The sequence below is a fragment of the Falco biarmicus genome, chromosome 5 (assembly GCF_023638135.1).
Source record: "Falco biarmicus isolate bFalBia1 chromosome 5, bFalBia1.pri, whole genome shotgun sequence".
In the NCBI taxonomy this organism is placed as follows: Eukaryota; Metazoa; Chordata; class Aves; order Falconiformes; family Falconidae; genus Falco; species Falco biarmicus.
This window is the reverse complement of record NC_079292.1, coordinates 73,964,074-73,988,387: the sequence shown is the minus strand read 5'-3', so window position 1 is coordinate 73,988,387 and position 24,314 is coordinate 73,964,074. Positions and strand designations below refer to the sequence as shown.

Here is a 24,314-nt window from a genome sequence, read left to right as displayed (position 1 = left end):
TATTGTTATCTCCTGCTTTACCTTACTGCAGAGGCAGCAGTAGCAGCCTTTTTTGGCTGCACAACAAAAGTGCTCATGACTGCACACACTCCATACGGACAAGATCACAGCAGTAAAGAGTTCATGTTCAGCTTCTCAAGCCACTTATACAAACTACAGTGGTACCTTCTGCTCTTGTACCTCTGCTGCCTGCTGTGTAAATACCTGCACGGGTACACAAACATGAACATAGCTCACATGCACACAGGTACACCACCCTACACATTTTGAACAAATACATTCACAAAATGACATATCAACACTCTATAGCCAATAAAAGACCGACCAAAACCATTAAAAAGACCATGGAAACAACGACAAGGAGGGAAAAGGGAGGGCTGGCAGAAAGGAAGAGTTGATGCGGGAAAGGGTTGGCAGCCATGGAAGGAAGATTGCTCAGTACCGCAATGCCGGGGAGCTGGAAGTGGAAGGAAGTGGTCAGTTGTAGGGTGCCTCAAATTGATGCAGAAAATGGAGAAGGGATCTGAAAACAAAAAGTAAGATAGGGCCCTGGAGAAGGAGGTCTCCGAGAGAGTCCTTGCTGATGGGAGAGGTACAGAGACGAGGCCCTGGAGTACGATGTTGCCAGCTGCAATGACTGCATTTGATTGCTGGCATTTTCCTTACAGTCCTAGCTGCTGGATTATTTTGGGTGTTTCAGTGTTCTGTTTTGGTTTTTTAATAAACATAAGTTTCTGGCCTGTCCTTGTGATTTTCTGAAAGAACTGGAAAATGGGAACACTGAAAGCTCAGTAACAAAAAGGAAATTCAGAAAAGGTGCTAAGATTGCAAGAAAAAAAGTCATGAAGTCCAAAACAATCTCGTAATTTCAGAACATTTGGACTGGTAAAACCGGAGAAAGTTTCATTATCAGCAAGTGCTGTTGCAATCATGCAGCTCAGCATAGGCAAAAAACCTGATTTCTCTCTTGAAAACATGCCCTTGCCATCTCAATAAATTCAAGTTTTACAAGTCTCAAGCAGATTCTCCTTGTTTGCATTGGTGTACCTACACCAGTCAGCAAATCTGGATGGTATAAGAGTGTAGGAAAGGCCCAAGATCAAATTCCCTGTGCTTGCTCTGTGAGTAACCTTTGGAAGTAAACCCACGGTACATTGGTGCAAAATGTTGCTCTGCACAGAAATAAGTATAGTTAAACACCTCATGAATCTGCACACTTCTACATAATTTAACTTTTTCAGTAATGGAAGTGAAGGCCCATAGGTTACTCTACAGTACGTGCATCATATCCTTCACCAAACACACATGTTATTCGCTGAACTTGAGAGGACAGAAAGCAATTAGCTCATCCTGACTGCTAGCCTAGATTTTTCTGTTCCCTCCTCCCTTTCCCTATTTCCTCCCCCAACCTAGTCTTTTTTCTTTTTTTGTGTGTGTTTTTTTGGGTTGTTTTTTTGAATAATTAATTTCCCAGGGGCTTTTTCCTGCTCAAGGGACAGACAAGTTATTCTGATAACTGATAGGACATCAGCTGCAGAGCTTTTGTGAGACACAATTGTTTAGCCTCTTTGCCGGCAACCTCAGTTGTTTGGGAAGAGGTTGCAAAGTCATGGGAAAGGCTGCAGTGTGACTCCTTCTTGGGCCTGTCTCACTGAATCCAGTATGCCCATGTTTATAAGTTGCAGGAAAACAGCTGCTTCTGACACATGATGAATCTGGACAAAATGTCCCCAATCTATGAGCTTGTTCAGTTTGACTGTGCAGTCACAGCCTGTCATATCCACCCTGGCAAAAAAACAAAACGAAACAAAAAAACCAACAACCCATCTCAGTGGACAGAGCCTGTTCTGAAAACATTTTGCAGAGTGAGAAGGAAGATACTTTCTCACAGTTTCCTACTGAAGAAAGGTCTCATTAAACTCCCACTAATATGAATAAGAGCCTTTTCACTATGTTCAGTGGGAGCTGGATCAGGCCCTCACTTCAACAGCTTTATTGCCTACCAAGGAAACCTTTTGTCCTCACCTTTCTCTGATATGCAAAGAGGACTCTAACTACAGAAGAACTAATACTGTTCTGCTGTGCAACGGCTTGCAAAGGGGTTGTAGCACCATGAAGCAGTCCTCTGCTGTCACTGACTTCTTAGAAATTCAGAAATCCCAGGAAAAACAGTAATACAGAAGCAACAGACATCATTAAATCTGTAACCAAGCACTTATGTTGTGGTTGCTCATTTTTGTGTCTTAAGTGAAGGACTCATCATCTACATCCCTTTAAAGCCTCCTAGAGAATTCTGGGTTACAGGTATGCAAGAAGCTGGGGACCAGGAAAGAACTTTCACAGGTCCTTATGGTTGCCCTAAGGAGACACCAACAGGGCAAGGATTAAGGTAAGGGTGAGGATCTCTACCCTCCTTATTACAGGCATAAAGTGCTCCGAGTATTTAGCTCACATAGTGGCCTACAGGAGTTTGCTTTCCAGTAGGACACAAAAAATGAAAGGATGAGCTGTGCTGGAAGTACAATTTAGAATGAAAACTTGTTGGGGCAGGGAACAAATTTTCACATTTCTCTATGTACAAACGGTCAGTGTCTTCTCACACGAAGAAAGAGAAACTAGCACTTTTTACAATTAAAATTCATCTGAATCATCTGAAATTGGTCAATCAAAATCTAAATGTTTTCTCAAACCAAGAGAACACAAACAGGCCTGAATATCATTCAGCCAGTTCTGGATTACAGATTGCTCACCTGAGTTCAAAAGCAACAACAACAACAAAAATTATCACCATAGATAACTGTGTGGGTACATTATGATATCTAAAGCACTCTGGAAGCAGTCTCTTTACCAATGTTTTGGAAGGCTGGAATCAACCCAGAGCCTCTTGGTGCTTGGAAAGTTTTGACAATAACAACTGTGTCATTTCAAAACTTTGCATGTTAAGCTTAAGAAATATTTTTCTGAACTTCTGTGTAACTCAGAAACCAAATCCTTCTTTCCTCCCCAAAAATACAGCTAGATTTTGAAAAATAGATCTGGCCACAAAAGGGACTAACCATCCTGCAGGAAATTCCAAGTGTTCAAGATTTTATTACATTCCAAACTGGAACATTATCTTAAACCTCAGAACTTAATGAGAATGGGAATATTCTGATTTGGGAACATACTAGTGCAGCCAGGCTTCTCCATCCACCAGCACAACTCATGGGGAACAGGACACAGCCAGCTGACAGTGAGTGGGGAGGATGGAAATCTGGATCCAGACTCACAAAGGAAAGCCTTATTTGGAGCTGGGAGGACATCCAGGGCAGCTGAAGGATTCAGGAAAGCCAGGAAGCCTGCAGCCCAAAGGGGCACAGACTCTGGAGGGCTGTGGTGCACACACTCCCTGCCAGACAAGCTGCTAAGGGTTTGCAAAGCTTGAGGACATCGAGGCCACACTAAGATTTTCGCCTGGGAGCAGGCCCCCTGGCATGCCGGCAAGGTGCCACCAGCCTCTGGAGATGCCTGTGCCATCTGGGCAGGTGCCCAGCAAAAGGTGGAGCGTAATAGAGGCATGCCTTTCTAGCTTTGCATCAGAATTTAGTCAGGATCCTCTTGTTCTTCAGAGGTCCAAATTTTCCAGCAGAAAAGGTGTCCTGTTAGAACATCTGCTGACAAGCCTCTAGCTCTGAAGGAAAAAGAAAATCCTCTGTTAAAACACACAAAGTCATCAAATGGTTGCTGTCTAGCAGGAATTGCTTTCATGTTTCAGCTAGCACTAAGTTCTTGGGCTAAGTCACTCAGAAATGAAAACAAATTAGTAACCAAGTACTGGCAGTATTAAACTTAAAAGTCAAACAAAACTGTGGCCCAAATGTTAGAGACATCATAAAGCAGCGCTGTTGCTTCTTGCTGCTTTGAGATCTTAGTTTTACATTTATTGGCAACCTGAAGTGTTCCAAGATCTTGAGCTGGGCTCTCCAAAAAAATTTTTGACTAAAAATCAGAACAGTTTAAAAACATTTGGCCTCCGTTTTGTTTGCCTTCTAATTTTGGAACTTGTAGTGCTTGTGGTTTCAGATTTTGCCTGGAAATATGAGAGCTGGAAGTTTACATTTTGAAGAAATGAAAGCTGGCATTTTTGTCATCACATGACTCCAAGAGCTGGGGCTTGAGGGAAAAACATAAAACGTTGTCAGGCTTTCTACAAAATTGTGAGAATAGCAGCATCAGTTTTATCACAATTTAGGCTGCAAGGTTGACCTATTTTATTAAGTGCCCTACTGAATATGAATTGCTTTATGAATTTTAACAGCCATATTTCGTTTTAAATATAGTTCCATTAAAGTGACATTTGTCACTGAGCTTCAAAGCAAACTATTCAATCATCAACCTGGGCCAGACTTTCCTCTGAGCGAGTAGGTGTAAACTGCACCACCCCACAAAACTTTGCACCTCAGAGACACACCTCTAGGCAGAACACCATGCACACTTGCTGTCTGTCCTGGGGACTAGTTTAGCATCATGAAAAAGGCGCACCTAGCCTTCAAGTTTCTTTCCCTCTGTGTCCACCTGATGTGACAGCTACAGAGCCCCAGACGTTGCCATGTTCTAGAGCAAGGACACCAGGAAGTGGCCTCACAAAGTAAGATGAGAAGGTCACCATGAGAGCTCCCCTGAGACCCTGAAGGACAATACTACATTTAGTTGAAGAACTTGCTGAGCCATACTTAGTGTCTCCATGTTCTTTCCTCAGCCTGTTCTACAGGTGCGGATCACTACAGAGCTGTTCTGAAACACAGCCTGAGATCTTCAGGGCTGCTGATGCACAAGAGTTGACAGAACATGCATTCCAGTTTCATTTCTGGTAAAACAACAAGTCTGAGGTGTGCATGGAAGAAGCCCCCAAAGATTCAGCAGGCAGAAACTGTTCAAGCAAAAACCTTCTCAATACAATTACACACAAAGATTAAATAGAACAGAAAGCAGTGTGCATGGGAGGACGCATTCCAAAGTGGCATAAAATAAGACGGGGGAGGTTTAGTTAATTACTCAGTGAAACTCAAACCTCTTCACAAATTAGGTTTAGAACATCCTGAAAAGCAGAAAAAAAAATTATCATAAACATTTGCCAAAACACAAAATCCTATCTAGATCACATTTTAGCATTTTGAGGTCACACAGATTCTTAAATTTAATCTAATCTGCAACTTCTCTCCAGTTTAGCATTACCTCTTTACTAACTCTATATATGAAGACAAGCTGTTTGTCTTCTGCCCTAGTGACACCTCCTCCCAGTTAATCTGGAAGAGACGGACTTGAAAAAGACATACTGTCAACTAGAGACTCACTTGCCAGGTACATTTTTCTAAGCTCAAGTAGCTAATGCATCTTCCTTCAGCATCACAGAAGTGGCGAGTTTACTTGAGCTATAGTTACACTCGGCATTTGCAGTCCTCTAAGGAGGAGAGACACATTGCAGTCTCCCCCTGTTTATGTGTGGATCGGTGATTGTGTGCTGGGCTAAGGAGAGAGGGAACTGTTTCCAAGTTAGCGCACTTAGAGAAAGGAGTCATAAATCATGGGGTCAGTCAGGTTGTGCTTTTTTTTTAACCTTAGGGTATTATGTTTTCAATACAATATTTCAATAGCTTTTTTCTGTGTAATAATTTATCTGGAATTATGGCAACTCTTACAAGCTTAGAAAAAATTGGCTCAAGTAAAACGAATCCTTTGTCATAAATAGGTTGTATTCATAACTGCAGCCTAATCATTCAATTGCACATAAGTCAAACAGTTATCCAGACTTTGTAGGAATATTTCCCTGTCAATAAATCTAATGCTATTTAAAAACTCCAGGCCAATGTGACAGAAGCCTGTTAGATTAATTAGGGTAAGGTCAGAAAAGCTGAACTCACAGCTACATTCATATCACAGTTTTGTTCCACCTACTATAACGTGATTGTAAACTCACAAACCGTTTTAAACATGGCCATGTTAGGGTGACTTCATTGTCTTAATTTACATACAAAGGAAAATTTCTTGAGGAATTGTTTCTTCTCCCTAACAGTCAACTAAGCAGGCGATTGAGAAGAAATTTTTTGCTTTGTATTAATTTTCAATAAGGATTTCTTTTATTTTAAAATGTTTTTTTCCAATTAGTGACTTCACAGTAATTGGACTGCAACCATGGTTCGTGAGACTTCAGGACCATGCAAACCACAAAACTGTCAAGAGGCAGGCAGTATAATCAAAATTTCACTACAAACAGATCATCTCTGTGGGAATGAGGACAATATTGTCTCTCTGCCCGTTCAATTCTTGACCTTTATCATGTGACCATCCAAAAGGAGGGTGCCCCAAATCTGATGGGTTTTGTGTGAAGTGGACCTTGGAGGTGAAATTCTGACCTCAACAGGGTCAATATTTCATCTGAAATCCCTTGAGACAGACCTCCAAATCATTTCTTAGGCTTGCAGCTTGTATCAGATGGTAGCTAGCTGACTTTCATTTACTACTGACTTAGGTCAAACTTGGACCAGGGATCACAAGATGAAAGGCTCTATATCTCATTATCAATAATCAGTGTTCTCCACTACCCTAAAAATGACATACTTCATTCTTATCTACACGGCCTTAAAACTTAAAAGGGTTGTGGTCAAATTATGTTACTTCAATTTATTTTTATTCACTGCTTATAAAATAACTTCCGCTCTCACTGCCATAGCTAAATGCTAAAAATGTAAATACTTTCCTTGCTATTGTAGAGGTTCTACTATTGTTTTTCTTTTAAAGTCTTAATAAAGATACAGCAATAAAGAAAAATACCTCCCACACACAGACTGAAAGAAGAAAAAAAACCCCAGAGGTCAAGGCCAAGCCAGGCCTTGCCAATCTCAAAAGTATTTTCAGCAAAGCACATCTTGTATAGAAGCTGCTTTATAACAGAGCGGTGGACCTTTCCCAGAAGTTTTTCATAGTTACACAAGTCCTGATACTGACAGAATACCCTCTGAAATGATAGAGCCAGTTCTTCTTCTAGCGTGAAGCCATACAACTCCTCTGATTTTGCTGGAATTTCTTAGACGAGTTACAGATAATGGCCCATAATTTTAGGCAACTCATTCTGAAACATTAAAGAGAACCTTTGGAAGGAAAATCCTGTTGTTATTAAACAAACAGAACACAGCATCCACTTCCACAGCGAAGGGAATGCTCTATACATAATTACATACTTAAACAGCCAGAGATTTTACCATGATTCTAGATATTTGTGAATATGTCAAACCCCTCCTTTGGTAGTCTGTGAAAACTTTCATGGGCAAACTGATTTGCATTAATCCCAAAACAGGGACATGCACATATACACATGGAAGAAAAGTAATGAAATACAGTCAATGGCATGAAAACAAACTTCTGAATACTTTAAGGAAAAAAGAGGTTAAATAAAGTTTACTGGTTATGCTGGGTTAACAACTTTTTTCTACTACTAGGAGTAAACTTGTACATACCTAGGACTTACAGTTGTTCGTCTGTATCTAACCATCTTTTTGAACAGTTTCTCACTCAGACAAATTCACCCGAAGTGTTGAAAATTTCTGGACTTTCAACACCTGGGGCAGAGGGAGGGAGGTACCCTTGATTACTGATCACTGAAGATTCACTTCTGCAAAGCCTCTAAAACAGAGTTGTAGGAGATCCATTCCAATCCAGCTTTTTCTGGCAACACTTTTGCCACTCCTGATCTACAGCTGAAAGACAATTTGATCCTGCAAACCCTTGCTTACATGATCAGCTCCTCTCACATCTGCTTTGTGATCCTATAGGAGCTGCTTTAATCATACACAGCCTTTCAGAAACTGACCTGTTTTGCTTCATGTCAGGTAACAACCTCATGTGTTTCCATAAATAAGATATAAGCCATCTGTAGAGATTCTTAAAGAAACTATAACAATAATGGCTGAGGGAAAGCATGGGGAAACAGAAAGAAGGAAAGAGAGATAATGGGCATGGGTGGAGACACAGTCTCTGACCTGGATCTGTTGCTGAAGAAGGTTAATTTTGTGTTGCTGTTGCAGGAGCTGCTGCTGTTGTCTTGCAATCTGTGAAGAAATTGCAGAGAAAAACCATGAGGATTATGTATCACCATTCCTGGGGTCAGTACGTAGGAAACTTCCATCCTGCTTGCTTCTTTAAACTGTTCTATTAAGCTAAGAAACCTTCAGGAGCAGGTACAGCAACAGCCCACACTGCTGCTGAAGCAGGAGGCTCATGTTCAGGAGCAATTCACAGCTAATACTAGTGCGAAAGGGAATCTTATGGAAAAATGTTGTGCTAGGTATCAAGAGAAGCACTGATGCAAAAATCTCCTCTCTCACTGCTTGAAATGGCACTGCTAAAATACCCCAAAAGTGAGCTCCAACTTGCTGGAGGAAGAATAATACTGGCAGACAAACTGGAAAATAGTAGGAGAAGGCAGGAAAGGTAAAAAGGTAGGATGGACAGTAATATTCTTTTCATGTTTGGCACCACCTATTCCAAAACAAAGGAAATCTGACACCCAGGAGGAAGGTATTAGTGTGTGTTATTTCCTTGATGCAGAAACAGACACCAAAAGGCTGGAACTGGGTTTGGGAAAATGACTGACTCTTCAATATGTCTGTCAGCTGAAGGAACTACGGGAGCAGTGCGAGGCTATGCAGCTCAACACGGGAAGTGATTATAGAAGTGGATGGAGTTGTTGTAAGTCTCGTCTTAAAGTCATGTGCGCTTTCCGTAAGGACTTCCATTTTCCCTCTCCATTGACTACATGATTGGGAACCTTACTGTTGACACATTTTATATACAGTGAAGGAAAAAGCAGACAGTAATGGAACCAAATTAGACTTCTCCGAGAACTGATGGAGATAAGCCATTATATAGCTCAAACTTAAAAAGCAAACTTGAAAAACTCACTTGAGTCATCACAAAAGCTCTGCTTTCATGAATAGCTAGCACCGCAGTACAAACATTAGAAGGAGTATTGCTCTTTCCCTGTGGTATGTGTACACATCTCAGGGTCAGATGGGAACTTACACATACTTACTGGGAGGAATTTTGTGCATTCTTCCCCTTAGGTATTTTCCTCTATTATTAAATAATCAGCATAAGAAACACTCACTTATAGTGAACACCATATCTAAAAGATTAAAAAAGTGTTTTCTTTCTAGAGCTGATTCTTTCAGCAACCAAAATAATTTTTATCAATACATTTTTTTGAAAGTTTGGTTGTTTTATTTCTACATAATGCAGAATTATACACAGTTTCTTAAATTAAAAGAAATCCTAGTTATCTTAATAATAATCTTGCAGGATTTCTTACTGCTGTTTCCCATTCTCTCCATTTTCTTTGTCACTTTCAGATCATTCAGCCATCCTTTAGCAGTACTGACTTTAAAAGTTAGGGCAAGGGAAATAGCTCCTGCAGGATATTGCCTTGTGGAAGAATCCTGCCAATTCCACCTTCACACCTTCATCTAACTTACCCATGTAAACAATGGGGGATACAAATTCTCTAGTTTAATAGATAAGTCACTTCTCCTGTCGTCCCTATGTGGGATTTCAGGTGTGAGGCCAAAACAGATAGTATTTAAGATAAGGGTTTTAAATAATCAAAACCAGAGAAAACCAAGGCTAAAAACCCCAAGGTCTGAACTTGTCAGCAGTAGCTTAGAATCTAAAGACTTGCTTGGTACAATACAAACATTGAAGTATGACAACTATGGCAGCATCCAAAGAATTCCACAAGCTTCATAAAATTCACATAGCTGCAAATCTGTAATATAATCACATTTCATTACAAGCTGAAATAAATGGTTAGGCAGATCAGTATGTACTCCTGACAAAATTTTAAACCAGATGTCCAAGTATTCTCTGCTCATGTTCAGGTACAAAAAATGGACATTCATTTCTATTAAGACCTGCATGGTACAAATTTGTTAGAAAAGTTATTTTCTTGCATAAAATGTCATGTGGCCATGTATGCACAATGGAACTGTTCACATGTGAAAACATGTTTGCCTTTCCAGTGGAAGGTATATTTGCAAGAGCTGAAAATCAAGCCTCTCAAGTGCAGAAGAAAAAAAGTCGCACTCGTTCACTGACTTTATATTCTTCTCCCTCACTTTTTTCCACAGTTGGCAAAACCAATCTTTTCATTTCTCACATTACAAACCAAGTGCTGCATTTTGTTCCTTTTATACCTGTTCGGCACCACTGAATTCAAGCAGCATTGGAAGATTATTCAGGAGGACTGAATTTGCATGCTTATTTACACTTATTTTAAAAAACCCACAACAACAAACGCTATTGGAAGAGAATACCTCCAAAATGGAAGGTGTATCTTTATAAGACAAAGAGCGTCCTTTTATATATGGCAAATCAAAGTATTCTTCCAATATGCTTTTGTTCAAACATCTTCACCTAAAAAAACAAATGGAAAAAAAAATTTGGGTGGAGAACAAACTTGAGAGTATCAACCCTAAAAGCTAAACTACTGGAAAGTCCTCCTAGAAAATTATTTAAGCTGAAAGCCACTATAATAATCACTCACCTGTTCTTGTTGCTGCTTAGCCAGCTCCATTTGTTGGCGTTGTTTCTCGATCTGTGATGCAGCCAGTTTCTTCTGTTCATCATGAGCTGCTAGCAGCTGTTCTCGCAAACTGGTCAGCTGATTGATCATACCCATGAGCTGCCTTTCTTTCTCAGCTAGGCTTTCTGGAGTCCCTGGGCATCATATGGTGAAAAAAGAATAGTAAAGAGAAAAGAGGAAATTTAGAGCTAGCCAGGTTTTTTATTTTGCAGCTTCACTGTAAGCAAAGTTTTAGCAGAACCAAAGAGCTGCAGCATATTGCAATACACTGCGCATTAAGACCTGTCCCTCTATAGCAAAATGAGCCATGGAGGATAATTCTGTACACATGCTTTGATCTGGTGTTCTCCTTCAATGTTTCCTTGCCCTTTCATCTATTTTCCGTTGCCTTCTTATCAGATTAAGGGCGGGGGGGGGGGGGGGGGGGGGGGGCGGGGAGGGGGGGATGCTGCCTGTTTTGAAACAGTTTCACATTTTAAACACTGTTTATATTTTGTGGGGATCAAACCCAACACTTCCAGTTTTGAAAGACAATTACATTTTTGTCAAAAACTTCTGACAAAGACATATCAATGCTTTGACACCTACAGAAATTGTCAGATGTGTATTAACGTCCCTCTATAATCAAGTGGAAGCAGGGAAGTCTCCTGGGTGCTGGATACCTTTCCAGCTCCCCACACCCAGCCTTCTCGCTGTTAGCAGCACAGCGCACACCAGCTGTCAGCACGCTACCTGTTATGTCATCTACAGCTGCCCTGATTAGGATGAAATTATATAGTATTTAAATTGTCAATAACTACTATTGCTGTTGCTGACACTGATGAGTATTTTTAACGGAAAAAGTATTGCCTAAGCATATCAGACAAACTGAGTTAAGCGTAACCCACCATCTCTCTCATTTGCAATGTCGGGAGAACAGGAGAGTTCGGCAGACACAGACAGACGAACTGACTACCTCGCTCTCATAATCACTCTGTAAAAATTCTCATTCTACCCAGAAGGACATGGGTTATAAGGGAAGGAAAAATTCCAGGAAAAATCAAAAACTATGAATCATACTCTCAAACAAAAAATGGCACTATTAGTATATCCAGGATCATTTGACTTTGAATTTAAAAGACCAGAAAATATGTGTTGCAGCTAATTCACAGATATCTCCAATACCACCACACCCTCTTGCATGAGTCAGATCCTATGAAACCCTTTCTAAAAAAGCTTCAGAAAAGGATAAAGGCTATCAGTGTCTATGCCTCCTCTGAAAATAGCCTGCTTTTGGGACAACCCTGCCACACAAACCTTTCTCAAACACAGGAAGCGCTCTTCTGCCAATGTCACCAGTGCTCTCCAAGTGAGGAAAAAAAAAAGAAGAGAAATTGGCGACTATGCTAAACATGTTCCTAGCCAACTATCAGTCAGACATGGAAAAGAGCTACTGGTAATAGCTCATTTAGTCTACCCCCCTGCCAGTGCAGGAATGTTCCCTACAATATATTTACTACAGCTTTCTAGATGGGATTGAAATGTCTGAAATAGTGAATCATCCACTGCTTTCTTTGGAAGACTGTACCACAGCCTTGGAGGTGTCACTGTTAGGGCTCTTTGCTTGATAGTTACTTTAATTTACATTCTCTTAATTTCAACCTTGTGTTCCCAAGCAACCTCCCATTTGCTATGTGAGCCAAGTGCAGGTCCTTAAATACATTTGCAGGCAGCCATATACAAGTGGTAAAACACAAAGAATCAACATTTTCCTATAAAGGAAATGTAACTTGATTAACTTCATATTAAGATGCTTGAGATTTATGTGAAAATATTCTCATCACATAACAAAGAACTACAGCAGAATATTCTCAGATATAGCCTCCAAAAAACCTGTGGTACAAGCTGGAAACTTGAGAAACACACTGAAACAGGAACCATAGGACTTTAAACCTGTTCTGCTAAAAACTGTGAAAAGTATGGAAGCCAGTGCTAAAATACTAACACTGCTGAAGAAAACACTTTTAACTTGGGATTTTTATTTCAAACATTGGAGACGGAGAACTGTTACAAGTAATGCATTTGCCACCTGGCCAGATAATTAATCAGAAATTTCTATTGCCACTTTTCCATCCTTCATTTGTTTTTCCCTAGGAAAAAGGGTGCAGTGTTTCCAAGTGGCACAGCAGAATTATTCTAGAAGGCAGTCCCTTCCTCATCCTGCCCGTGGCTAGTGTGTCGGTTTACTGTAATGCTCGTCTAATGAAGACTATCAGTATCCTGACACTGGCAGTATAACACGCTGGGAACACTAAAACATCTGAAAACTACATATTTTATTTATTCACTCGGCAGACATTTTATTCCAAACTTTTACTGAGGGGTGAGTGTGCACAAGAGAGGGAGGGAGAAGGACCTAGAGAAAGCAGGAAAACACAGGATTGGCTTATTCCTAAAGTTAGGGTAAGCAAAAAGAAATCACTGTCAAATAAACTGTTCGACAAATACACTCACACAGATCAAAGATCTCAGCCAGTACTGGTTCATCAGTGTATTTTGAGCTCCTACAGTAGCTTTCAGTTGGGAATCAAAAAGCACTTTGTAAAGTTAAATTAATCCCCACCACACCTTTGAAAGGTGGAAAAATGTTTCCATATGTGTAAACTGACAGAGGGGTCACAGAGTTAGTTACCGACAGCGGCAGAAAAAGCAATGTTGATAGCCAGCCCTGTGCTGCAAAGCTCAGGCTGCGCTTCCCGAGAGGGAGCAGGAGGCTCCACGCGCTGCCGCCCCGAGCACGACGCGGAACACCTGCGCAACTGCAGGGCCATCCACCTACAGGTCCTTCTTTAATCTGATTTACCTAGAGAGAAGCCAAAAAAACTTCTTCCCTGGGAAAACAGCAGCTTTATTTGAGTTGCAGGAGTGAGAGGAAAGACTGGATGAACTAAGAGCAAGTGCTCAGGGTACTGGGGTGCTGGTGCAGACGCCGGAGCTGCAGGCACGCTGCAGCCGTGCAGCTGTGGGCAAATCCACCAAACTCTGTCTCTTCACTGTTGCTCAGTATTTAAAGAAACTCCGAGGTGCCTGAAGTGAGGGGCTTTATGTACTAACTTTACAAGTACAATGCATAATTCCTTCAGCTTCTAAAAATGGAAGGGAAGTAGTATGACAAAAGGCAGCCTCCTCACTTTGTATTTCTTGAGCAATTTCAGTTTGCTAATAAACCAAAAGGGAGAATTTATCAGTCAAGTGCTAAAGAAAATCTTTTGTTGGAGAATACTTTCCGGAAAACATGGCTTAGTAGGTACTTTATTTTCATGTGTTTAGCACGTCCTTCTAATAACTTCAATAACACTTAATTATAATTTCAAGTCTTTATGGTATCATTCCTTGCAAAATAAGTCCTCAGGCAGCCACACTCTCAAGTGACCTGCACAAAACCAGAGGCAAGAGAGACCAGATGTGTGGGTCTGCTGGGAGTCGGTGAGCTTGGTGCTAGATTTCCCCTTGCCTTACCCACAGACCTATATAAGCCCCACTGACGACGAACGACAGATTGGTTTGAATTTTCTTGCAGAAAACTGGTGGCTTATAAAAGTGTGAAAATTAAAAGAAGTACTTGAACCAGACTGTCTTGATCATAAAGTGTTTGCATTCAGTTTGTTTGGGTTTTTCCATGTTACCCTTACTACCTAGCACACCTTTTCTATAATATCTTTCATGAAAATGGCCAACAAACTGGCCATTTCACAGTTGATTCATAAATTACTTAGTTTGCATAACAAATGAAGGCCAAATGATGCCTGATGTTATTTATTTAATGGTGAGCTGAGGGCAACAGCTTGGTCACTACGTAAGTACATTTAGTGACAGGAAATTTTTCTGGTATATTAAACCACACTGCAGAGATAGAGCACCAGTTGCCATTTTTGTATCCCTTTCTAGATGCTGTAGACTGCAGGTAGGCAAGGATGGTGGACTTCTGTCCTATCGTCACTATTTTCTTTCTGTTAACTCTCATGAGATCTAAACCTTTATCATCATGTGAAGTGTCTTGGCACCTAAGGGCTTTCCATTTTAAGAATTCTACAGCTTACAGAGCAAAACGTGTCAGTATTTTAACTAACTACAGCACCAACCAGATAAAGACAGTTGCTTAAATTATGCTACCTGGGAATTAATGAACTATCGTTGTGGCGGCTAATGCTGCTACGACTTGGGAGGCAGTGCAAACCTCAGTGAGGATAAGCCACCAGCCCCAGCAGCTACCTTCAGCCACTTCATTATTAAACTCACTTAGAGCTCCTCCGAGTAGTACAGAGTTGGGAATAGTTCTGGAGCTGGCCCGTACTCCACACACACAATCTGTACAGTTGCAGTGCTTTCACTCCAGCTATGCAGCGCGGCTGGGAGAAAAAACAAGTGCCCATTATTGCAGTGAACAACTTGACAGCAAGCTAGACCACTTCACACAGGTATTGAGTGAGGAGTAAAAGGAGAGTGGCTCACATCAATGGCTGCCTCAAAAATTACTCCTAATTACCGTCAGATCCACAACAAATAGATATTGCACATTTTATCTTTAACAAAGCTTTTTAACCGCCAGACTGCCTGCCTTTCAGGAGCTGGCTGTATGTATGTATGGCTCATACTGTTCTCTCTGTACTGCAATGGCAAAATGTGGGTATTTCACAACTCATCAAAGCAACTCAGGGAAGAGAGGCATCAAAGTATACACTACGGGTTGATATAGTGAATGGCCCAAGAAAAGATGCTTTCCAGATGCGTCAGCTTATTCTCTACCACCACAAAAAGAGATTCGGAAAGAAAAACCTCCATGTTTGTGGATGCAACACCCACAGCAGATGGCAATAAAAGAAGACTCAAATTAGTGGCATTCTGTATCGTCAAACCTAAACTTCATCTCAGATCAACACTATCCATAATAGTGTTTAAGTAGTAAGAGAAATTTACTCAAATGTGAAATAAACTATTACACATTCTTAGTTCTGATTCACAGTCTCAGACTGGCAGTGACAGTAACATTTTAATAAACATTAGAATGAAGACACCAATATGACCAAATGACACACTTAAAGTGAGAAAACGAACAGGAGAAACCTTGGCATATCCACCCAAAACAGAACCAAAGCAAAAAAAAAGGCAGAGAAACCAATTTTGCAATCAAAACAGTAAATACTTTATTATAATTTATTAGACAGAATGAGAATGTAAATGAGAAATTAGGAAAGCCAATATTTTCTTAACAGGCATTTGAAGCTTTTGCTGCAAATGCACAAGCAATGAGAATGTTTGCCTGCAGCCAGCCTACGGATCCGCTCACATCCGCACGGCACCCAGCATATTTTGCAAGGGGCAGAGACGTGGCAAGGCTCTCCTCAATCCTTCTGACATGTCTCAAACTGCTAGGAATGTTATCAATCAGGGGTGCTCATGTGCACACTCACGCACACCCATACAGACAGTGAAATTTATCCCCCGAGTCAGTTTACTATCAAAGTAATTACATAAATAGCTTTTGAACTGTCAGCATCTGTCTTTCAAAGAAAAATCAAAGAAAACAATGTGTGAGTACAAAGCCTGGAAGACACAATAGTATTGCATTACGTTTGTATCATTAACTATGGTTACAAAAGAAAAAAAAATATCCTCCTGTATCTACACAGGTTTGGGGGGGGGAAGAAAAATCATTAAATGGAAATAAGAATATTTTTAACTACTCTGTATTCAAATAACGTTAGGATGTATTATAATAATTGCAGCATGCAGTATAGAGCATTTTTTAAAAAGCATCAGCTAACTGATCTTCTTCAAGACTGTGAGCAGGCAGAAAGGTAGTGGTATGCATTTTTTTTTTTAAGAAAAAACTGAGATGTTTGCGGAAACTTGCCTAAAGTAATTCTTACCTTTATGCACTATAAGCCATTTTATTACTGGCCTCACTGAAGTCACCAGCAGAACTATTTCAGTAAGGCCAAGAATATTCCTACTGACTTTAACAGGGATACATGTTAAAGAGATAATTAAATCTTTGCTTGACCCAGTTTGATACCAGGTAGGGTTCTAGCCAAGGGGACCCTATGAATGAAGCAATTATTGATGCCATCCAACTCAGCAAGCAAACCAAACCATGCCACAACACAGTTTCTGTCTAACTTTACTCTGATGCAACAGACAGTGTGATGAGGACACAACTACAACCCATACATCAGCTAAAAACTGAGTCACCTCCAAGCATTTCCTGCAGCAGTTTGTTTTTTCAGTGTGATTTTTCAGCTAGGGATGTAACGATTTTGATACAAAATTGAAAAAGAGACGAGAAGGAGCTTTTTCAAACTGAACAGCCTATTAACTAAACTGTCCTCAGAAGAATCAAACCCCTACTAGCACTTACTATATTCAAATAATAATAAAAAATATCAGCAGTACATATAATAAGTACTTTTTTCTTGAGGGTTTCATTCTGGTATCTTTTCTTGAGAGTTTCATTCTCATCCCATCGTCAACTCTTTTTCTTTCCCCACTCCCCACCCCAGCTTTAACTTTGCTCTGCCACATAAGAAATCCAAACCCAACATTACCCTGCTCGGTAAGGAAAGCAGGAAAGTAAAATAGACAGGTCATCTAGTCATCTTCTACTTAAAAGCAAACTAATCTTTGTCATGCTCACTCTGAAAAAAAAAAAATCTATTTATAATGCAACAATTTTAAAGAGGAGTATTCTCCCCTTGCTGCACAGCACAGACGGCTGCGCTGCTGACGTCACCCGACAGTGTATATGTGAGGCAATGGGGACCTGGTGTTACGTGCCTTCAGGAAACGTAGTCTGATAAACACATCTAACTGGCTGAGGTAAGTGCAGAATTTAAACTCTTCTTTCTTCTGTCTTTGAACACAAATGTCAAATGTTTATGACCAAGCAATAAGTATATACTTTAAATTACGTACTTGCTGGTATGTGTTGGTGGGTGGATGTGGGTATGTGCTTGTGCACGTGTGCAAATTCCCTTGATGCTTCCCTATCAATACTTCAGAAAGTGTTTTATTTTGGACTGGCACACAGCTTTTCAGGCCAGTAAATCTTGGAGCTGCCAGGACATAAACATCTGAAAACTGGCATTTATCATTAAGTATTTAAGCCAACTTTACTACACAATGACTGCATCGCTTACAACTACCTACCTTGCTAAATTAAATTACTTCATCTGATTGATATGGGAAGTCAGCATAATAAAAGAAAACTTTCTGACTGCTTTTGACTCAGCAAGCCTCAGCCACCAGAAAAAGAAACAAGGAAAGAAAAAGCCCAGAATTCAAACTGATTTGTCTGTACCTACAGATTTATGTAGTGAATCTTGTTTTCTGTTTGACAAATAAAAATCCTTTTAAGAATAGCAAGCTAGAAGGAAGTTATTTATTTCAGCATACAGACACTCTTAATCTTTTAAGTTTCAGTGGAAGACTTTGCAGAATGAATAAAAACACATGATGAACAATTACCATCTTTTGCCATTACTACCCTCAAGAATTAATATTCTGTGGGGACAAAAACTTAGCCGTCTGCTCTATAACAGACCAGCACATTACTATTTCGCAATGCTGGAAAGAAGTGGTCACTGAGTATTCTTTATTTGCTGTTAGAAAAAGTTTTGGTACAGCAGATTGCAAACAAAGCTTGGTATTCAACCAGGTTAGTAACTTATTGTCAAGGTTACAAAAGGAATAGACAACATTTGTATTGAGACTATTTCTCAAAGGTTATTCATTGTTTTACTGTCTAGACAACAAGCTAGAACTAGGCTAGAGAAATGGCATTTGCTGCTGGAATTTCACGCAGCAGCAGGAAAACCTGTAAAAAACACGTATGTGTATGTATATTTGCTTTGTTTTGACAAACTGGTAGTTGTAGCTCAGCAACATTCATCTCTATCAGCACATCTTTCAGGTAATTTCAGTACAAAGAACTGCTTTAGGTCCCTTTTGTCATCCAACCCTCACACCGATTTTTAAATATAGTGGTTTGGCCTCCATATGTTCAAACAAAATAAAGCCACTGGCATTTGCTACTTTAATTAGTTCAATTTTATTCTCTTCTCTCTATTAATAAGCACTTCTTAAAAAGAAAAGTTGTGTTTCATTTAAATAGAACCTGATTTTTTCTGATCAAATTAGGTACCTTTAAAAAAAAATTACATAAATCTGGAAGAACCCAAACTTGCTGCTTTGTCACAAATTCACATTTTTTGCATTTTAGATGCTCTAAAAAAAAAAGATTCCTCCAATCCTCCCTTCCACAGATACTACCTTCAACTAACCTGCCGCTCTAAGGTCAAATAGGAGCAGCTCCATCCAGTCACAATCTCCATTTCAGGCTTTCATTTGGCCTGAAAGACTTTCTGCGTTGGTGTGGCTCAGTTGGCACCGTCTCCTTCTCTGCAGCCTGAGAGTATCATATTGCATTGTGACCAACCTCCACTATTTCGGCAGCTGCCAAATTTCCTCTCAAAACTTAGGTTTCCCTGTGTGCCGCTGGGCAGGTTCTATTCCCTGCCCCCCCAGCACTTCTGAAATATTAACAAAGGACTAAAGCTCACTGTCAGCAATTTGCTACTATTAAACACCCCCAAAAAACAAACACAGAGATACTAAGTAGGTTGCAATAAGTATTGAATTTATCTTACCTCCTTCACTTATGACTCTCACCCTCCTTCTCTCCCCACTCCAAATACAATACTATCCACAAAAAATAATGCAAAGCGTCCACATCTGACACAAGTTTGCAAACATTTTTTCAACCATTAATTTGCAAGTGCAAAATTCACACCGCTCCTAAGAAAGTGTGCAGTTTTCACACATCTCCTGGGGATCTGTGCTGTATTAGTCAAAGGTTTAAACCCAGCGTATTCCCCATGAATTACCTCTCTTCTCTTCCCCCTCCTTCCTCTTGTCCACATCTAAACACAGAATCCCTAGCTTCCTTGTCTTCAGTTTACAGATTATGCGATCCAAAGTGTCACTCACTGGATTACTGCACATAACCTGAGCACTACTCAAAGCTTACTTGTCTTCAACTTGTCCAGCATTACTTAAATGGAATTATCCGTCACAATCCATATACCGAATCTGCATAGCACACTTATCTCAAGATTCTGTGTGTCACCTACCAGATTATCCGTTTTAATCCATACATTGAATCTACATAACATATGTCTTTAATTCATGGGCTCTGATGAGCTATAGTATTGCTGAATGGATTATTTCTCTTTATCCATTATTGGCAGTTGTAAGACCGTTCACTGCATAGTCTCTCATGCCCCATCTTCTGACGTATAAGCAAAATTAGAGTCTTCAGCAAACACAGCTCTATCACACATCAAACACAGCTTGATATAATACCCGCACTGATACTTCACGTAACTTGGAACCCAGTTTCCCACACAAAAAGAATGTCTGTCTTATCATGCATTAAGGATTAGGATTGGTAGCCTAATCTTTCATTCAATTACACTCAGAAACTTGTGGTTACTCCAGTACCCTCTTTGGAGTCACCTACATTTAAGTGGATACAATGAAGAGCGGATTTTACCCTAATGCTGATTCCCTTTAACAATGAATGCAGGAAACACTTCACCCGAGTTGTTTAGGAACTAACCTGTACAATGGAAAAGGATTTTCAAACAACAACAAAAAAATATCAGGTTCAGACTTGCCTGGTCTTTCTTGAAAGATTCAGGTGCAATCACTGTGAACAACGCCTTCACTTCAATAGCAAACCAACTCAGAATGATTGGAAACAAAAGTCAGTTTAGCCTTTTGTTCCACACACCTATTCAAAATTAGCTAAGTGGAGAACATAAAAATATGTATTATTATTTCTTGACAACTCTCAATAAGCAAGAGATGGACAAGATTAGCAGAAAGGCTTTGTGTACGCCGGGGAAGTTTTAAAAAGAGTTCCCATCGTGGTTAAAGCTGTCTCACATCAGCCTTAGCAAGACTGCACCTCACGATGCGCCTGGCCACCTGGGAGGCCAGCACCGTTCATTGAAGTCTGCTCAGGGGAGGCCCAATGCCAGTGAAACAGATGTTTCATGTTAATTTTCTAAGCATAGGGATGGCCACCGACATCGAAGAGTGTGGCAATAGACTTCTTATACCTTTTGCTACCAACGGCCCAGCCTACATGCTGCATCTGCTGGAATCAGTAACATCGCTTTGGAGGAAAACAGCCACTTTCACCCTGCAATGCACAGGGATCAGGTGGCTACGCTGAAAGCAGAAAGGGGGTATAATTTTCCTTCCTGTAGATGATCGGTTTGAGACCTGAAGTTCTCTCTGCTCCACTGAATCCAATAAACTGCATTATCCGTGAATAATCCAGAGGTCTTTTGAGCCCCGTTCTTGAATATGATGGATATAAGTAAGTTTGAACAGGCTTTAACCAATTCAATATAGAGTTTTACAGCTTTATTTTAAAATATTTCAATTTAACAGCATGTTTTGCGGGTTTTACTGTAGACTTGTTTTGAACAGAGTAAAAATTCCATGGATTTTGAAACAAAATTTCTTAAGAAATCTCCAGTGCCCAAACTGTATAAATTATTTAGCCCCAGACTACCTCTCCAAACAAAGAGAGGCACTTCAGTTAAAATTTCTGCAGATACGCAAGGTTCTAGATTTTGCCCCATTTAAGTAGAAGAGTATTCCCTTGCAGCACCTTTCAGTCAAGCCTCGGAGCGCAATATCACATTTCCTTTTCCATTAGTAACTGGACATACATAGATCCTTCTTAACTGTGATCTTGTCGCTTGTAGCTAGACCTCTGCACATACTCAGGGATGGTTCTCCCATTTTACAGGCATGCAGAGGAAGAAAGGAGGGCTTAAAGTAGCTGCCGAAAGTAACAAAGGAACTAAGAGGAACAACTGAATACAAAATGTGGGAGTCTGGCAACTTCCAGCCATTCACCAACTCCCCCATCTTTAATAAAATATTACTGCTTTCTAACTTAAAAGAAATCACACTAATAGAAAATAAAGTCTTCTGCTTCATCTCCCTTTCTTTTAATCTCTCCCAGAGAATAAAACTCAATGGTAATAACACAGACTTGGGCATTAACAATATGTAGCCTAGTGCTGAGACTTTAGCACATGACATACTAAACCTCCCCCGGATCTAATGAAAAACACAATGAAATTTTGAACAGTTACATGGAAAAAACTATGCAGTTCCTAAGACAGTTGGGCAGTACAGCTTCTAGTGCTGTCCACATTCCAGGGTGTATTAATAATAAGACGCTACTTGTGCGGGGTTTCCAAATATCACTAATAGAGAAATAAGGAAAAAAAAAATACAGCTGCCAGGCCAAATACAGGGAGAAGTTAATTAAAAAATCACAACTGGAAAACTTAATAACTCTACGTTCCTATAGAAGGACAAAAACATTTTCTAGCATAATATACGTGTGTTTGGACACGCGTACGTGAGTATAAAGCAGCTCAACTTGCACACCTTTCATGTTGCCTCACTAAATACAGCTGCAATACAGCTGAGCCATTGTTTGTTGGCCGCTCATGGCTGGCGGTGCCATGAAAACCGCATTCCTGGGCACTAAATAATCAGCCTGCCTGACCCCCCAAGAACCTGTAAGTCAAATTCATTTACCCCCAGAGGGCAATGCTCTATTGTATCCTCCCTCCTTTCTAGCCACCTAGGAACAATGGACAATAATTGCAACTGTCACGGCAGTCAGTAGGAAAAATAAACCAGTGCCTGTTTTCACAGCTTACTGCCAAACCTGATCCAAACACCTAATAACCATGCTCCCAACCATAGAACCACAGTCGCACTAAAAAGCCTCAGATGTGAGGCTTTTGAACAGAGCTACAGAACAATAACTCGACTTGTGTTCAAAATATGAAGCTAAAAAACAAAAATTAAAGCAAAGAAAACTCTTCTTTGAGGCTGTGCTGTTGCTCCCCATCCTCCCCCCAGGCAAGACTGAAAGGACTGTTGAATTTCTTTCGTGCTAGCATATAGCTGCTGCTGCCGCTTTCAAGTTTAGCTTGTGAAAGGGAAAGAGAGGAAGGGAGAAAAAAACATTGCCCTCCAACAGAACAAGATCATAGGGACTGGGAACAGACCGCCTTCTCAGTGCGCAGCACTTCTCAGGGCAGCTTCACCGAGTCCAAAGGCAGAGGGAGAATCACTGCGAGTCCTTCCAAAGGCTCCAGCATGTCCAGAGTTAAGAGGCTCCAGACAACATGCAAGAACTGCTGAAACACACACCCAAAAGTGGGTATGAAAGCTGCCTGTGTACTTCAGGCCTGAAAGATCTTAAAGACTCATCAGTCTGTGGCAGCCGATGATGCTATTTTAAAACAATATACTTTTAAAAAACAGAACTTGCAGATAAGCCCAGTGGCTACCCTGTCTCTTCACAACCTGTATCTTTACGCACATGGAGCAAACGTGCTCAGTGGGAATAAAGAACCCAGGGTTTGGCCCTCTGTTATAATAATAATATCTTAGCCTATTTGCGGCCGAAGCACTATATTCGGCTATAAAGTTATCCTACATATGTAACGTATACATATATATATTTTTGAATTACAGCTTCTTGGGGAGAAGCTAAGGGAAGCAAGTGGCATACTTTCCAACTTGCGTAAGTCAGCGGACTAGTGCAAACTAATGCCAGTGGCTTACGAGTGACAAGCTGGAAGGCACACATCATTAAAATAACACTATCTTTGCACATGTACCAATACATTAACTTCCAAGAGCGTATCATATTCTACTCTTTACTGAATGCTGCCCACCTCCTGTGCAGAAGGCCCTTAAACTTGTCAGGCACAAGGTCTGGGAGACGGCCTGAATGAGGATCTCGTTATCAGGGACAACATTGGTAAGCAAAGAAAACAAAAATAACAAAGAGAAATGAAATCTAGTTTATAAACATAAAAGAAGGGTTTCATTTAAATCTCATTCTACTTTCACATTTCCAAAACAACATTGGCTTGGATTTTTCTACTCCAGATGTACGCTGATACGAATGGGAGAAGAATCAGAGTCACTGTTTCTTTTCAGAGTGATAACGGCTGCTCTGAAAACTAATTTTTTTACGCACATGTATTTTGAGTCGGTTCCTCATCACAAGCCCTGAGGAAGAATTATAAAAATATTAAATTCTGTGAAAACAAACAACTACAGGTTCCCTAAAATGACCTCACATATATAAAATGGGGAAATATCTTGGCAAAGCAGAAGCTACTGCTGCTGGAGAGTGGTCAAATTTTGTCATTTTCCTTCTGGAGTACAGCTTTAAAAGAACATGCTTTAGTGCACAGATGTTGTACGCTGTCTTTTAAAATCTGCATTGCCTAATTTTGGTACCTAGAGGTATCATTACACAAACTTTGCTCTTTCCCCTCCCCCCCCCCTACACACAGAGAAGTCAAAAAAATCTACATCATCAAAATCTGTCCAAAAATTAACAAGGACTTCTGATCACCCTCAGATTTCAGAAGCTGAGCTCTGCTACATTCTGACACCACATAAGCCTGTGTTTGATATGTGATTTGACTTTTTTTTCCAACCCAGTAAGAGAACATGTCCTCTTACAACACAGAATAATATATGCAACAAAAGCTTTACAGAAGTTCATTCACTTAGGGCAATATACCATTTAATTTATTTACAT

At 40.2% G+C, this 24,314-nt stretch overlaps 1 protein-coding gene across 11 annotated transcripts in view; it reads right to left on the bottom strand.

Annotated features, from left to right (window-relative positions):
* SOX5 (SRY-box transcription factor 5) overlaps window positions 1-24,314 on the bottom strand; it is a 297,069-nt gene that overhangs the window by 140,917 nt on the left and 131,838 nt on the right. For all 11 annotated transcript variants that reach the window (XM_056340467.1, XM_056340470.1, XM_056340476.1 and 8 more), the window contains 2 exons: window positions 10,574-10,746; window positions 8,016-8,084 (listed from right to left, as the gene is read on the bottom strand). In XM_056340467.1, the coding sequence (XP_056196442.1) occupies window positions 8,016-8,084; window positions 10,574-10,746 (242 nt within the window). The remainder of the gene's footprint in view (window positions 1-8,015; window positions 8,085-10,573; window positions 10,747-24,314) is intronic.